The sequence below is a fragment of the Astatotilapia calliptera genome, chromosome 7 (genome assembly GCF_900246225.1).
Source record: "Astatotilapia calliptera chromosome 7, fAstCal1.2, whole genome shotgun sequence".
NCBI classification, from domain to species: domain Eukaryota; kingdom Metazoa; phylum Chordata; class Actinopteri; order Cichliformes; family Cichlidae; genus Astatotilapia; species Astatotilapia calliptera.
In genome coordinates, this window is record NC_039308.1 from 39,341,121 (window position 1) to 39,358,176 (window position 17,056).

General features: G+C 41.9%; 1 protein-coding gene across 2 annotated transcripts; it reads left to right on the forward strand.

The window, feature by feature from the left end:
• The first annotated feature begins 447 nt into the window (after positions 1–447).
• Positions 448–6,183, forward strand: LOC113027401 (E3 ubiquitin-protein ligase TRIM21-like). 2 transcript variants are annotated; one of them, XM_026177012.1, is made up of 3 exons: positions 448–503; positions 4,428–4,842; positions 4,975–6,183. In XM_026177012.1, exons 2-3 carry the CDS (start codon positions 4,437–4,439, stop codon positions 6,093–6,095), a joined length of 1,527 nt encoding a protein of 508 aa, XP_026032797.1. In that variant the 5' UTR covers positions 448–503; positions 4,428–4,436; the 3' UTR covers positions 6,096–6,183. The 2 variants fall into 2 exon arrangements, with proteins under 2 accessions (XP_026032797.1, XP_026032796.1); XM_026177011.1 differs by having other exon boundaries at positions 4,428–6,183.
• Positions 6,184–17,056: the final 10,873 nt, after the last annotated feature.

Below are 17,056 nucleotides of genomic sequence, written 5' to 3' on the forward strand. Positions count from 1 at the left end.
AACGCTACGTCCAGATGAACAGAGTCAACCTTTTGGGATGATCAACCTATCTCTAATAATCGGCTATGTACCACAGGCCATCAAGCTGGCAGTAGTTAAACCATTCATATTCAATTTAAAGCATCATTTCAGCTCAGAAGAAACATCTGTCAGCTTCAGTGTCCACCAGAAGCTCTCAGTCTGCTGCGGAAAAAGGAAATTCAGGTGAGTTTCTTCTGATCACCTGAGGCCTTCATTACTGTGTGAACTTTACCCACACACCACTCTTCACTCCTCCCACCTGCTGCATAAAGTCACTAAGTATAAATTCCTGTAAAGGCAGAGGCAGCAAACACAGACACATAGCTGCAGATAGAGGCGGAGCAACAACTGAAAGACGAGAAGTTCAACGTCATTCTCCAGAAGTGAAAGTGTGAGAGAGCAGCAGCAGAGCTGCAGTTGAGTCCTGTTTGTTTCTAAAATAAGACTCACTGGAGTCCATTGGGTTTTTCTCAGCAACAGCGGTGAGTGCAGCTGAGTCTAAATAAATATCAACAAAAGTAGCTGTACATGACGTTACATCTGTTAGATAATTATGAGTATTTTTTTCTCTAATGGTTAAAAAAAAATTGCGATGAAGTTCATGAACTCATTACTAGTTAACGTTAAAGGAATGCTTGGCTCAACAGAGCTCTGACTTTTCGTCAGCCTGGCTACAGTGCTGAAGAGAAACCTAGGGTTGTTCTTATTTTCTTCAATCATTAATGAATAGTAAGATGTTCTAGCTTTACGTGGGGCTTTCTTATAGAGCAACAAACTATTTCTCCAGGCTAAATCATGATCTTTTAATTTGTGACATGCCATTTCCTCTCCATCTTACGAGTTATCTGCTTTAAGCTACATGTTTGAGAATTATACCAAGCAGTCAGGTACTTCTGATTTGAGGCCTTAGTTTTCACCAGAGCTACAGTATCCAGAGTCATACGTAGTGAGGAGGTAAAGTTATAAACAAGATAATCGACCTCTGTTGGGGTAGCGTTCAGGTAGCTGCTCTGCTCTATGTTGGTACAAGGCATTGAAGAAGATAACAGTGGGTGAATTATATTCTTAAACTTAGAGCACTGTCAGAAAGACATGCACTGTGATGAAATCTACTCCCCACTGCTGTGTAGTCAATTATTGTAAATTTAAATGTTACTGGGAAATGATCAGACTAAATACAGTGTGTTTGTTACTGAGTGAGTAGAGCTTGTTAGCAGAGCTATTCTTCTGTAATATCAGTAAATCAGTGAATCTCAGAATTTTTATTTTACTTTATTTTATTATCATGAACAATAAAAACAGGAACAGGAAATTAAATGTAAGTTAAATAAGGGTTACATCAACAAAACCTCATTCATGAACTGCTGATCAAATTCAGGATCCCAGACAAAGAGCTAATTCCTGTGCTGCCATGATTAGGGCCTCTGTGCTGTCTTTCAGTCCAGTTTTGACCAGTCACTGGTAAGATTTCTGGATGTCAGCCACTTCCTCTGTCTGCCAGTGGTACATACTGTCCAGGAGCCTCCATTATGGTGGCTCCTCTTGCTTCTCTTCTTTCTTTGGTTTCTGCTACCTGAGGTATTTACTAAGCACATGGTCAGTTGTGCTTCGTAAATAACGAAGCACAACTGTGGATGTTTGTTGTCTCATCCTGGACCATGTTACTGACACTCACTAGTCCCCAGCCTCCTTCCTTATGCTTAGTGTAAAGTCCAAGGGTGCTGGATTTGGGGTGAAACCCTCAATGCAATGTCAGGAGCTTCCTTGTCTTGATGTCAGTGACATCCATCTCCTCCTTTGGCCAACTTGCCGTGGTTTAGATACGCCCTGCTGTATCTAAACCACGGCAGGGCGTAGGCGTTGATTGCCCAGGTCTTGTTCTTACCACTCAACTGATTCCTCAGCGCTTGCCTGATCCTCTGCAGGTATTTGGTGGTTGCGGCTTTCCTAGTGTCCTCTTCATAGTTCCCATTTGTCTGTGGGATTCCCAGGTACTTGTAGCTGTCCTCAGTGTCTGCAGTGTTACCTTCTTGTGCGATCTCCTCAGTTCTGACTATATTCCCTCTCTGTTTTTTACCATCCAACTACACTTCTCTAGTCTGAATGACATTCCAGTGAATCGATGTCTCGATTGGTCTTTGCACACAGCTTGATGTCATCCATGTAAAGATGGCTGGTGATTTCTCCAATTCACAGTTGGTATCCGTATGCAGTCTTGTTAATGATCTCACTGAGTGTCATGGCTGTGCTGTGTGGCAGGTAGGATGTAGGACCCAAACGCAGGACTCAATTTAAATGAAAATGGCAGCTTTATTACTGGACATAATACTACAACACAAGGGCGATTGTGGCTCAAGAGTTGGGAGTTCGCCTTGTAATCGGAAGGTTGCCGGTTCGAGCCCCGGCTTGGACAGTCTCGGTCGTTGTGTCCTTGGGCGAGACACTTCACCCGTTGCCTACTGGTGGTGGTCAGAGGGCCCGGTGGCGCCAGTGTCCGGCAGCCTTGCCTCTGTCAGTGCGCCCCAGGGTGGCTGTGGCTACAATGTAGCTTGCCATCACCAGTGTGTGAATGGGTGGATGACTGGTTGTGTAAAGCGCTTTGGGGTCCTTGGGGACTAGAAAAGCCCTATACAAATACAGGCCATTTACCATTTACATTTATACAGAAAACAAAAAACTAGAAATAAAAATAAAACTAAAGAACTAGGAAACTAAAGAACTAAACAGGGAAACAGAGGACTAGGAAACGGAGGAAACACACAGCAAAGATGCTTGCTCATAGGGGGTCATATGATTGTTGGGTTTTTCTCTGTATCTATGAAGCGCCTTGAGGCGACTTATGTTGTGATTTGGCGCTATATAAATAAAATTGAATTGAATTGAATTGAAAGATGGTGTACGACGCGACAACAGACAGAGGAAAACACAGGGCTTACATACACCAGGGAGTGAAGAGAGAATGGGAAAGAGGAGGAAAACACAGCTGGGACTAATCTGACATAAAGAGACAAAGGGGAAGCAAATCTCAAAATACTAAACACAGGACATGAAACTATCAATGTAAAACAGGAAATGCAAGACAGGGAAAAACAGAGCAAACATGGAGCACAGAGACAAGAGTAGAAACTGCAACATCGAGATACGACTGACTGTGGAGACACAGGGAACATAGAGACATGAAACGTCTGACATGGGAAAGGCACAGAGTAGACATGGGAAATACATGGTGGTGATGTGTGCTATTGACTTTAAGTTGGCCTCTAGTGTTGTGCGCCATGTCCCCAGTGAGTTCCTGATGAAGGCTCTAAGGGTCCTGTTGATCTTGTAAAGTTCTAGGCAAAAAGGCTCTTAGGAAAATAAAGTGTCACAGTACTGGATCTGTGACCCAGTGGCTTGTGTATTTTAGTTTTATTCCGTTGTTTATTGTATTTTTCACCATGTTTCCTGTTTTATTTTGAAGGAGTCTTGTGTTCTTTGTTCATTGTATTTAGTTTCACTTCCCCTGTCCCGTCATTAGGTTCATGTCAGTCAGCTGTTTCCCCATGTGTTTTCACTCCCCCTAATCACCCTTGTGTGTATTTAGTCAGGTCACACACATGATTACTCTCCGTCATTGTCACTGCCACTTTAGTTCATTTTTAGTCCAGTTACTATGATCTCATTCATTCAGTAGTATTGCTCAAACTCCACAATGTCCAGTGCCATATTCCTCCTGTTCTCAAAGTCTCAAGGCTTTACTTCCTCCACCAAGCTTATTATTGTTTCCTGTCATTCTCTAATAACACAAACCTCCATGGTCAGAATGCCAAGAGATTTTTTTTAATGTCATCATTGGGTATTCTGTTTTGTTTATACGCCAGTTAGTGATGTACCACTTTGGTAGAGTCCTCAGTCTTAGCAAGTAGCACTGTATCTGGATCAGGCTAGGCACTGTCGTCACCAGGAGTCACTAGCTGTGAGCGGAGAAACCCTTCCAATAACTTCCTAATAAACGGCTGACTGTTTTTATTTATATACTCGTTTTGTGTTACTGTACAGCTCTGTTGTGTGTCATCTTTCATCAGTCCTTCCTGACGTTTTCAGAAACTCACTGAATTGATCCCAGTTGTGTCAGTCATTTCTTCTCAGAAGCACCACAGAGCACAATTTGTGTGTGTGTGTGTGTGTGTGTGTGTGTGTGTGTGTGTGTGTGTGTGTGTGTGTGTGTGTGTGTGTGTAAAAGGTTCATCTTTGGAGAATTTTAAAATCAGACATTCTGAATAAACTGATTTTTACATGTCACACTTCTAGGTTCAAATTTGCTTGGTTTTGTAAAGAGCACAACACTGAAATTTGTTTCTCTCTTTTTTAAAATGAAATTTAAAGTGAATTTTATATAAAATGTGTTTCTTTTCTTTCTCCGTCAGAGTGCAGACATGTCTGCTGTGAGCAATCTACGATCTGAAGATCAGTTTCTGTGCTGCATCTGTCTGGATGTGTTCACTGATCCAGTCAGTATACCATGTGGACACAACTTCTGCAAAAACTGCATCACTCAGCACTGGGACATGAATGCCATGTGTCAGTGTCCTATGTGTAAAGAGACTTTCTACACTAGACCTCAGCTGAGGATCAACACTTTGCTCTCTGAGGTGGTCGCTCAGTTCAGACGTGAAGTTCAGCAGAAGGCCAGCAGCAGTAGCTCAGAGCAACAAGCTGCCAAACCAGGAGAAGTTCCCTGTGACATCTGCACTGGAACCAGACTGAAGGCCCTGAAGTCCTGCCTGGTGTGTCAGGAGTCCTACTGTCAGACTCACCTGGAGCCTCATCTGACAAAGAAAGGTCTGAAAAGACATCAGCTGATTGATGCTGTGGAGAACCTGGAGGGCAGAATGTGTAAGAAGCACGATAAACCTCTGGAGCTGTTCTGTAAGACCGACCACACATGTGTCTGCATGCTCTGTTCTGTTTTAGACCACAAGAACCACGAGTTTGTTCCTCTGAAGGACGAATATGAAGGAAAGAAGGCAGAGCTGGAGAAGACAGAGGCTGAAATTCAGCAGATGATCCAGAAGAGACAACTGAAGATTCAGCAGATCAAAGAGTCAGTGAAGATGAGTAAAGGTGATGCAGACAGACAGAAAGCAGAAGGTGTTCAGGTCTTCACTGCTCTAAAGAAGTCTGTCGATAGAGGCCTGAAGGAGCTCATAAAGGAGATTGAAGACAAACAGGAAACAACAGAGAAACGCGCTGAAGGTCTGATCAAAGATCTGGAACAGGAAATCTCTGAGCTGAAGAAGAGAAGATCTGAGGTGGAGCAGCTGTCATGCTCTGAAGACCACCTCCACCTACTCCAAAGCTTCTCGTCCATGAAAGCTGCTCCACCCACCAAGGACTGGAGAGGAGTGAGCGTCCGTCCACCATCATACGAGGGGACTGTGGTGAGAGCTGTGGCTCAGCTGGAGGAGACGCTCAGGAAACTTATGAAGAAGAAGCTGTTTGAGGCTGAGCTGAAGAGGGTCCAGCAGTATGCAGTGGACGTGACTCTGGATCCGGATACAGCAAATTCTAAACTCATCCTGTCTGATGATGAAAAACAAGTGCACTGTGGTGATGTGAGGAAGAAACTTCCTGACAACCCAGAGAGATTTTCTCCATGCCCTAATGTTTTAGGAAAGCAGAGTTTCTCTTCAGGCAGATTTTACTTTGAGGTTCAGGTTAAAGGAAAAACTGACTGGGATTTAGGAGTGGCCAGAGAGTCGATCAACAGGAAGGGAAAAATCGAACTGACTCCTCAGGATGGTTTCTGGACTGTGTGGCTAAGAAATGGAAATGAATACAGAGCTCTTGCTGGTCCTCCAGTCCCCCTCTGTCTTCAGTCTGGTCCTGAGATGGTGGGGGTGTTTGTGGATTATGAGGAGGGTCTGGTCTCCTTTTATGATGTAGGTGCTGCAGGTCTTATCCACTCCTTTACTGGCTGCTCCTTCATTCACAAACTCCACCCATTCTTCTGTCCCTGTAAGAATGATGGTGGTAAAAACTCTGCACCTCTGATCATCTGTCCTGTCAATCAAACTGAGTCGATCAACGACTGATTTTATTTGATGAACTGATTGATTTTTATTGAAGGGAACAAATAAGCATATCCAATGTAAATATTCTACAGTCTCCATGTTTTCTATAGTATCTGTTTATTGGGGACTCCAATTCACACTTAGATTTGATTTTCATTGAATTTGATGTAAACAGAAGAAACGTTAAATCAGCAAATGCTCCCACTAATGGAGACTTGAAATGAAGACCAAATATCAGTGAATAAATGTCAAAAAGCTTCATTTCAAAATAAAGTTTGTTAAATGCTGGTTGATTAATGGATGATTGTGAAGAGAAAGTTGTTTAGAAGATAAAGAAACTCACAACTAAGATATCTATTTTTTTACATGCGCATGGGCGGCCACGATCTAATCTGCTCTACACCAGAGTGTGCACAGCAGACGTGACACAGAAAAACCGCCCAGGGCATTCAGAACATCCTTTTATTTATACTTGAGCCTTCAAGGAAGTAGGAGTGACATGTTCAAAATACAAAAACATTTCCATAAAAGGAGAAAGAGACCGTTAGCTTGCCTGTTAACAAAGGAGGTACTATGTATGTCACAGCATTCCTCTGCACATCTGTTTTCACTCCCTTTTCCTGTGGTATTTTCAATTCACAAGCTCTTCTTCCTTTATATGAAGCTACAACTAAACACAATTCACAAAATTAAAAATCTTTCAACATTCCCTCCTGTTTGTAGCTGAAATTAAAGAGATACATCAATGTGTTTCAGACACAGACCCTACATTGTGAGTGCTTTCGGTCTGGTCGTCATAAAATGTATATCATTCAAACATAATCATTCATCACATTAGTTTCATACTCATCGTCTTCTCCTTCTTCCTTGTCTGGCACAGTGATATATGCAACGAGAGATTGAGATATCATCCTTGATACCATTCCTCTTACACAGGGGATAATGCATGTAGTAAAGATACAAAACATGATAAGTATTAGGCCAAAAAACATCAAAACCTTAAACATCAATGTTCTCCATGAGCCGCTCATAAACCAATCCCACCAATTACTTTGTGAATTTGCCCAATTGGTTACCTGTGCCTGTTGAACATTTCTAAGTAATTGTAGAGCATTTGTCATATTATCAGAATGCACATTGTCTGCAATATACAGTGGGGCAAAAAAGTATTTAGTCAGCAACCGATTGTGCAAGTTCCCCCACTTAAAATGATGACAGAGGTCAGTAATTTGCACCAGAGGTACACTTCAACTGTGAGAGACAGAATGTGAAAAAAAAATCCATGAATTCACATGGTAGGATTTGTAAAGAATTTATTTGTAAATTAGGGTGGAAAATAAGTATTTGCCTTCAATGTCCTGCATTGAGAGTATTGCCAGGCACACGACCTGCCACTTCTCCCAGCTGTCCATCGTGTGTCCAGCAAACGTTCCTGCATGTCATGTAATCCCAATTTGATGATCAAATCCAACATTTCTTGATTTAGAGAACAAGACAGAGAGAGTCTCTGAGAATTAGACAAGACTAGACAAGGACAAGAGAAGCCAAGCAGGAAAGTTAAGGGAGGGAGAGGGCTCTTGGCCGCCACCAAGAGCCAGATGAGAAAAGTTGTTTTGAAAAGAGCTTTCTGTGATTGTTGTGGACCCAGTGTCCAGTAAACATGGGATAATAATGTCTGTGAAGGTTCTCAGTCATCAAGGTCATCCTAGTCTAAGGAGCTTGGAAAGAAAAGCGGCTGGACTTCTCTAAGTTGCTTGAAGACCTTTCACCTCTCATCCAAGAAGCTTCTTCAGTTCTAGGGTTAAATGTAGTGGTGCAACGGATCACAGTTGATCCGTAATCCGAACCAATCCCACTCCACAGTTCGGCACTCAAGTGATCCGAAGATTCGAAAAAGAAGGAAAAAAGTATGCGTATGGTGCGCGTGGTGGGTCTGTCAAGGGATAGTTATGGCCAGTGCTAGCGATCCAAGTGGAGGAGCAGAGGAGTTTGCAGTATTTAAGCAGCCCTTTGCTGCCCAATCCGACCGGGCTAAAGCTATTACAAAAGCTATTGGGGTGTTTAGCTGCAGACGGGAGGCTGTATTCCGTTGTGCAAAACAAGGGGTTTAAACTATGATGAACGTGCTTGAGCCACGCTATGATATCCCGTTCGCGTCCACTTTAGTGGCAAGATCGTTCCAAGCATGTATGAGCAGGAAAAGATTTAAGTTGTGGCTGAACTGTCCCAGGCATCTTCTGTTGCCCTAACTACTACAAATGGGTGGACCTCCAGGGCAACGAAAAGCTACGTGACCGTGACAGCTCAGTATATCACAGCAGAATGCGATATAATGAGCGGTATGTATTATTGTAGGGTCTACCTTACAATATAAAGCGCCTTGAGGTGACTGTTGTTGTGATTTGGCGCTTTATAAATAAAATTGAATTGAGTGGTAGATACAAAGCCCTGTACTGCTCTATATTGTACCATAATTTTTTTTTAATAATTGCGTGGAATGAGTCTTGAGTTGAATGTTTTAACAGGCAAAAAATACTTCAATGAGTAAATAAGTAAATATTAAATTTTTGTCTTTTTTCTTTTTTTGCTGATCTGAAAATTGATCCGAATTGATCTGTTGCACCACTAGTTAAATGGTGGAGAGTCCCAGATTTAAACCCCGTGGGAGTATCCCCCAAAGAGGATGGGTGGGTCACCCGTTTTCACGCCTTGGCTCATGTGAGTAAGTAGAGGATCATCAGGGGGTCCTTTTGTCCCTCTTTGGGGGGATACTCCATTTGACCCTAGAACTGAAGAAGCTTCTCGGATGAGAGGTGAAACGTCTTCAAGCAACTTAAAGAAGTCCAGACGCTTTTCTTTCCAAGCTCCTTAGACGTGGGACAATAACTGCACCCAAATCAACCTCCCCTTCAAAGCATTCACCAACTTGATGACCGAGTTCTACATTGTCAGAGCCTTGTGACCTTCCCACTGGTGTGTTGCTCTACACCCTGGTGGGTGCTAGTTTTCCGCCACCTTAGTGGTTTGGTTATTAGCCATTTTTCTTTTTTCCTGAAAGGTCACGAAAGCTGTCACTCATTTTCATGACACACGAACAAAATAACGACAGATTAGTAACGCAGTAATGCAGTGTGCTTACGGGAAAGTAACAGCAATCTAATTACTTTTTTGGCAATAGTAATCCCTTATATTAATCATTACTTGAAAAAGTAATCAGATTACAGTAATGCATTACTTGTAACGCGTTACTGCCCATCTCTGGTGAGGACAGAGGTAATGAGTTGTGTTGTTCAACAGATTCGACACTGCAGTTAATGCTCACCCCCATACTGACTTACCTGTAGTCAGCCTGCAATCCACAACCACACCACTCTCTCTCTCACTCTCCACATTGCACCTTTGCCACCTCTAAACGTCCTGACACCCTTCCCCCACCCATCACTTTCACTAATGACCAGGTTCAAAGACAACTGAGAAGACTCCACTCGGGCAAGTCTGCTGGACCAGACGAGGTCCCCGTGTCCTTGAGACCCCCAGCTTTGTGGAGTCTTTCATAAACTGTTCATGTTGAATCTGAGTCTGCATAGGGTCCCAGCTCTGTGGAAGGCATCATGCCTTGTTCCTGTTCCTGTACTCAATGGCCCCCAGGACTACAGGCCTGTGGCACTGACTTCCCATGTCATGGATACTTCTCTCGTGTCCTAGATTGTTGATTACCTGACAAAGACCACAATATGCGTTTCTTCCACATTGTGTGTCTGATAAGGTGATCAGCAACACAGGGGCACCACAAGGGACCGTCCTCCACCCTTTCGTCTTCAGCCTCTACACCACAGACTTCAGCCACTGCAGAGAGTATCGGGGCAGGTTTAGCTCAGTAAGTAGAGGAATTGCCCCATGATCGGAAGGTCAGGGGTTCGACTCTACTGAACAGCTACCCTGAGGTACCCCTGAGCACCGTCCCTACACACTGCTCCCCGGGTGCTGCATTGGTGGCTGCCCACTGCTTCACTGGGTGAATGGGTTAAATGCAGAGGAGTAATTTTCCTACGGGGACTAACACATTATTATTATTATTAGAGGCCTGCCATCTTCTGTCTCATCTGTCTCTGTGTGATTTATTACTATTACTGAAGGCTACTGCCATACCAATACCAACTAGATTTTTAAATCTTAATATAAAATTAATAACAGTAGGGTGGACATTAGGTAAGGCTGCACTTTTTGCAGCGATCTCAAAGTAACTGTATTCTGAATGTAACCCAGGTTAAAAGTTGCATAAATAGTAAAAGATAGGTAAAGTCTAAGAATATAAATAGCAAAGAGATAAATTTATTTTGTTTATTTGATTATTTATTAAAAAGTCAAAGTTCATGTAAAATGATTTAACATGTTGTTTAAAATAAGTTATCTTTCTTATGTTGTGAATTGCTTGTGAAAACTTTAGTTTCCTACGGGGTTATGGTCTGTGAAAGTACCACAAGGTTGCAGGGTATAGTGCGTGAATTACACAGAGCAGTCGGAGAAGTTAGCTTGTTTTCATGTATTATCAGTGAGTTTAGACTTTTCAGAAAGACAAGTGTCGGTAAGCTAGTGACATGACACGGTAAAGTTTCAGCGTGAAGCTGCTGGACTGTGTGTTTTGTTTCCTGCCGCTGAGTTGGAGCAGAGGTTCCCAAAGTGGGGGGCCATTACAGACGGGGCGCGATATGAATAATAAAAACAAAGAATGCCTGGACACTGCTAGCATAATGGACAGGTTTTTGACGGGGTTCCTACACTTTGGCAGTGGCCAAAGCATTGTAGCCGTTCCCACTCGTTCAGTTCCATTGCAGAGATGTTGTTAGTGGCATTATTCGTGGTGACACAGACAAGGTGGCATTCTTGCAATCCCCATGACTCCAGTGTATCTCTCAGACCTAGACACATTAATTCTTAATTAGGGGTCACTCGGAATTACTACAGCCAGCACAGTAGCCGAAAATATTTGTTTTACTAACATGCATATCATATGTTAGTTAAAACTAATATATATATATTAATATTACATGCACGTATATATGCACACAATGTACTTTATGCACGTTAAATATGTACCAATGGCAGACTCATACCTTTGGCTACCATGCCTCCGGTGTGGTCATCTGGAAAGTACGCAGTCTGTAAACAGCGAGCGCAGAGGGTCCAGTCTTTGTTAATAAAATGGATGGTTACGCTCATGTAGGGCTGCGTATCTCTGCTCGTTCATAGGTCAGTAGTCAAGGCATAATGCACGACACTGCAAATATCCTTCTCTACTTTGGCCCGACATGTGTCATATAAGCAAAGCAACTCGACTTTACTGAAGTGCTTACGCTTTGACGAGGTCACGAAAGCTGTCCTTCTCAACTACATAAACAGGGGCCATGCCTTTACAAATGCAATACGAGATGGCTCCTGTGATTTGTTTATGGCGCTGGGACGTTTTCTCATACGACGTGCCTTGTGTGAAAGACTGCTGTATCTACGGCTGGCTATAGTTTTTCTTTTCCCAACTTGCTCCCGTTGTTCCACAACTTGGTTTAGCTCGGATTTTCTGGATTCCTTTCAGTGAAAGTGCTTCTTCTTGGGCTGCCTAGGTAGCTGTCTCTGCCTGTTGCATATCCAGGCATGAAACTGCAACCTGTCCCGCATCAATCGTTTTGAGTTACAGTAAAGCATGACGCAAATCCGGGTGCACATAAAGCATCACCAAACCACAAGACGGAGTGTCTTTGCGAAAAATATCATTTTTTTATATTTTATTTTCTCTTGCATAAAGTTAGAGTATGTATAGTGACAAGACAACACTAACATATTTGCCACAGGCTATTTAATGATATATTTTATGTAATAATTTATAAAATTAGGTTAGAAACGATAGAAGACAAATGGCACGGTAGCCACTTTTCTATCGTCCACACAATATATATTGTCATATCGTCCAGCACCAATGGCCTGGATGCCCTGTCACATGCACCAAGTGTCACAGCTGTCCTGGAAGTGACTGTGAATTCTACTGCCATGCGCGCACTTCACTGCTTTGATGGCACAAGACAGTTTGGCCCTCGCTGTTCCCAGGGCCACCTTGTCGCCTGCTCTGAAGGGGGAGTCTTGGATCCTTAGCAGCTCACACACTTCTGTGGTCATCCACGGTTTCTGGTTGGAGCGTGTTATGATAGTGTTTCTTCTGCCCTCGCACTTAACTAGGCAGATAGACAACCATCATCCCATGTAGAAAAACCACACCGTTGTTCCTTTCTGGTGGATTTATTTGAATGGATGCATAGCATGGCTTTGCTGAAATACATGAATGGATGAATGGTGAGTACGGTGGCCCCTAGAGACAAAGCACGTACAAACTCCAAAACACTTGCAAACTCCAAAACACTTGCAAACTCCAAAACACTTGCAAACTCCAAAACAGATGTAAACTCCAAAACACTTGCAAACCCCCAAACACATACAAATTCCAAAACACAACGGAAGTGCTCCAGGACACTAGGGGCAGTGTTGAGCTTTTGTTACCTAGTAACTACACAAGCCAGGAAGTACCAATGACCGGATTTGGGCTGTATCCCAATTCAGGGTCTGCAGCCTTAAAGGCCACATTTTAAGGCCGATTAAGTCACAGTGACACGACAAAGGCTGTCCCAATTCAAAGGCTGCTCGAAATGTGGCCCTCAAATGTGTCCTTAATTTCCCTGAATTTTAAGGATGGGTCGGTGTAGCCTTCATGGCCCAACATATCCCAGACTTCATAGCGTGGCGGTGGTGTGGATAATTTTGCCGAAAAAAATGGCGGAAGCGGAGCTGCCGAAGAGTAAACTTTCAGAAGTAAGTACTGAATATTATGTCACTTATTTAAGCGCAAATGTTTTTATAATGAAGAGCATTAAAACATTACTGTTGGCCACATGTCGGGAAAGTTATGTGACATTAGCGATGTTTGTACTAACTTGGTTTTAAAGCCTTTACTTCAAAATATACGCCGTTCAATAGTTAACTTTAATCTTACAGAGAATCTGATGATTTTATGGATAATTAAAGTCAGTTATATATCCACAAACACAACAAGCTGAAAGTCAGTGATGCTGCTCGGTTTGCAGTCCTGAATATCACAGCACAAGCAGGATTCACTGCACTGTTAATGTTAGCTATGTTATATTGCTGCCTCTGTTCGGTGGTGTCGAGCCAAACGGACTTTAACGTGTGTTTGAACGAGCTGACGGTTCACTCGTTAAGCTGAAAGAAAGATGCTTTAATCACAGCAGTCACACATGCGTCCACTGTACCATCTGGGAACTCTTCTTGTTTAGCACTCGTAATAACACAAACACTAAATCCTCCTTCTCTTGTGCTGTTTTGTAGCAGTGTTTATACCTGAGACTGTCACCTGTCTGTCTGTCCTGCACTCTCTCTCTTTTTCTTTCTCTCTGATTGTGTAATAAAAGTATGAACATGTATTTATAAATTACACTTGTGTTTGAATCCTGCAGCTTATCACACATTTGATTTCCATGTGTGACAACTGCAAGTGTCCAGAGTGAGGACAGACCGAGGGACCCACTGCTGCACATCATCTGTGAGGCTTTGCACCCCTGATGATCCACCAGGACAAACTCAGCAGTGTGTGAGGAAGAGGAGGAGGAAGAGCCAGCAGCAGCTGACAGATGGAGAGAATAGACAGACTGTTCCCTCTTTGTGAAGGACTGCTGGAAAAGTTTAGAATAACGAATTGTCTGTCCTGAATCAGTCTTATTAGGTAATGTTCAAATAATTTGATCATTCCAGTGTTTTCAGTGTGGGAGAAAGTACTCAGGGCCTTCAAGTAGAGATGGACCGATCCGATATTACGTATCGGTATCGGTCCGATACTGACCTAAATTACTGGATCGGATATCGGAGAAAAATAAAAAATGTAATCCGATCCATTAAATATCACGAAAGCACCTCACAAAACTTGCAACACGCCGTAACTCGCCTCAGAATGACGTTAGCACGTCGGAGCAGTATGCATCACGTGATAGAGCAGCTGTGGCATGCGGGACCTGTCGGTGGTCTGGATAGCATGTGGAGCTTCGCTAGCAACCTGGCATTTCCCCGAGAGAAGTAAAGCAAGTGTGTAAGTCCATCTCTGAATGTTTGTAAAGCATTCCCACGTTAAGCTTAACGAGCGACTGCCTCTCGCTCTCCGGCTGCTACTTCAATCGTGAAACTGCTAATGATCAGCTGATCGGCTTTTCTGTGGCGAGTCCGTCTCTCTTGTTTGTTTTTGGTCCACTTTGCACCAGAAAGAGGAAACCAGCGGCTGAACAACAGCAGCACGTTTAAGCTTGATAAGCTGTTGTTAGAATTTATTTAATATTACTTTCTACACCAGGATCTTTTTCTATGTAGCTGACGGCTGGTAACTGTGCAGGGGCGGATCTAGCAAAGTTTAGCCAGGGGGGCCGATAGGGCATTAACTGGGAAAAGGGGGCACAAAGACATACTTTTCTTTCTTATTCTCATTTAAAATGTCTAGCTTTTAATAAATAATTATCTGACACCCAAAGTTTTAATTTGATGTAAAATGAATAGAAGTCAATTACTGTATATAGTGACTATTAAGTCTAATATATATACCCTAGTAAGCTATAGTACTTTTTACTTTGGGAAGGTACCATCTGTGCAGTCTGCAATTTTGTTGAAGAAAGATGTTGAATCTATTTAATATTTCTTGAAAAATAATTGATTTCTGTGCATTTTTTTTTTACACTGCATCAAATTAAGGTTGATTACGTCGATTAAGCATCATGAGGTGGCGCGTGAGGGGTGGTTCCTTATTTTTTATTTATTTATTTTTGTTGTTGCTGGGAGTTGGAACCCTATTAGTTAGGTTGCTTAATATTTACGCTAAGTACTCTTTAAAATACCAGAATAGGGAGGATGGTGTAGGTCTAAGTTTATTAGATTGATCAGTATTGCTGAACTATGAAATATGTTTTTTGTATACAGGTATAACAGAATAGCTTTAGTGTAGTTGTTGTTTTAAACTTGAGTATGAACTTGCAGACTTGCAAAATGCAGCAAGATATTTTAAAAAACAGTTTTGTTGATTAAAAAACACTATATCGGATTCATATCGGTATCGGCAGATATCCAAATTTATGATATCGGCATCGGTATCGGACATAAAAAAGTGGTATCGTGCCATCTCTACCTTCAAGTTACACACTATGAAAGGCAGCAACAAGTTTAATGTTCAGAAACCTAAAGTATGTATCAGCAGCAGAATGGAGCTAAAAAATAAATGTTTATTTCAGTTCTATGAAGCTTTGAGTATTTTTGATTAGTAGCACTGCTGTGTTTTTTGCATCATATTGGTGTAATTGTTTATATGCTTTATATATTCTGAGGTAAGTTGACCTATAGTGTTACATCATATTCTACAAGGATGTTATGTGTTTGTATACTTTCTGCCCAGTTTGACCCATTTAGCAGAAGTCAGCCTGTTTAAGGTTCTGATATCTATTCTGTATGACTTAAAGCAGTTATGACATGGTCTGATTTTCTCACCCAATAAAGGAATATTTCATATATCAGTCTACTCTTCATTCTATCAGAAACAGTTTTCACAGCTTGTACATTTTCTTTTTACACATATATGTAAGCATTGAGCCAAATTTTGTAATGCCAATATACTGAAGGAACAACATTTGTCTCTTATATATGATACACCTATATATGCACTGTCAAAGATACTTGTCTTTGAGTGAATATTTAAGGTGATAAGACATATAAATAACTGTAACTTGAATCTGTACTGAAGCTTAGTATTTGGCACAGAGTTCATGTTCACTGCTGTAATAGCTAATAATGATTAATATAATAACTATAATATTGGCCATATTATATTTACATTACCAAAGTGATATGACTTTAGTCTCATGAACAACATTAGCTAATTGTTATTTACTAACTAATCTTAAATGACTGTTCAGTACAGAAATGAAGCCCAAAAATCATGTTTTACTATCCTGTGGTCTCAGCCTCAGATACTTATCAAATCACACAAAGCTCTTGTAGAAACAAACAAACAAATGAACAAAATATTTTCTCCTTCATTTCTGTCAAATCAAGTTGTATGACACGTTTCCAGCGGTTAGTATCATGGTTGCTAGGCAACCTGGGAAGCGCGACGGAGACTAGACCGTCCCATACAGACAAACTTGCCGTTTATTTCGCAAATCGAGCTCAACACTGCCCCTAGCGTCCTGGAGCACTTACGTTGTGTTTTGGGGTTTGCATGTGTTTTGGATTTTGCAAGTGTTTTGGAGTTTGCAAGTGTTTTGGAGTTTGCGAGTGTTTTGGAGTTTGTACATGCTTTGTCTCTAGGGGCCACCGTAGGTGAGACTGTAAACAAACACAAATATCCCGTGTGAGCTGACATAAGCAAACATTCTTAGAATTAGAAAATGCTATGACCTGTTACTATGCAAAGCAAAGCAGAACGAAACAAGCTAACAAGCTAACATTAGCGGTTAGCTAGCGCTAATTAGCATCTAGGCTAATGACTAATAAAGCACATCATTGAGTGAATTTACTTTCTTAAATATCACAAACAACACACGGCAGTTAGTGCTAAACATTCACTGGTAAAACACAATATTACTGCCAACTTACAGACTGTGCTGGCTTAAGAGGCAGCATAGGCAGGCACAGGAGTAGCAAACTGTCCTTCTCCCGTTAGACAGGAAGTAATGAGAAGTAGCACTTCCGGTAGAATGTCAAAATAAAAATGAACAGTGTGCCAGAAACGAATAAAGATTGCATGAACTTATATAACACTACATAACGTGAGGGGTGACTCTTAAGGAGCCAGAACAGTGTTGGTGTCAGTGACATCATCGATGCACTTGGTGATGTAGCTGATCACAATGATGTGTACTCCTCCAAGTTGGTGTGGTCGCCATTACAGT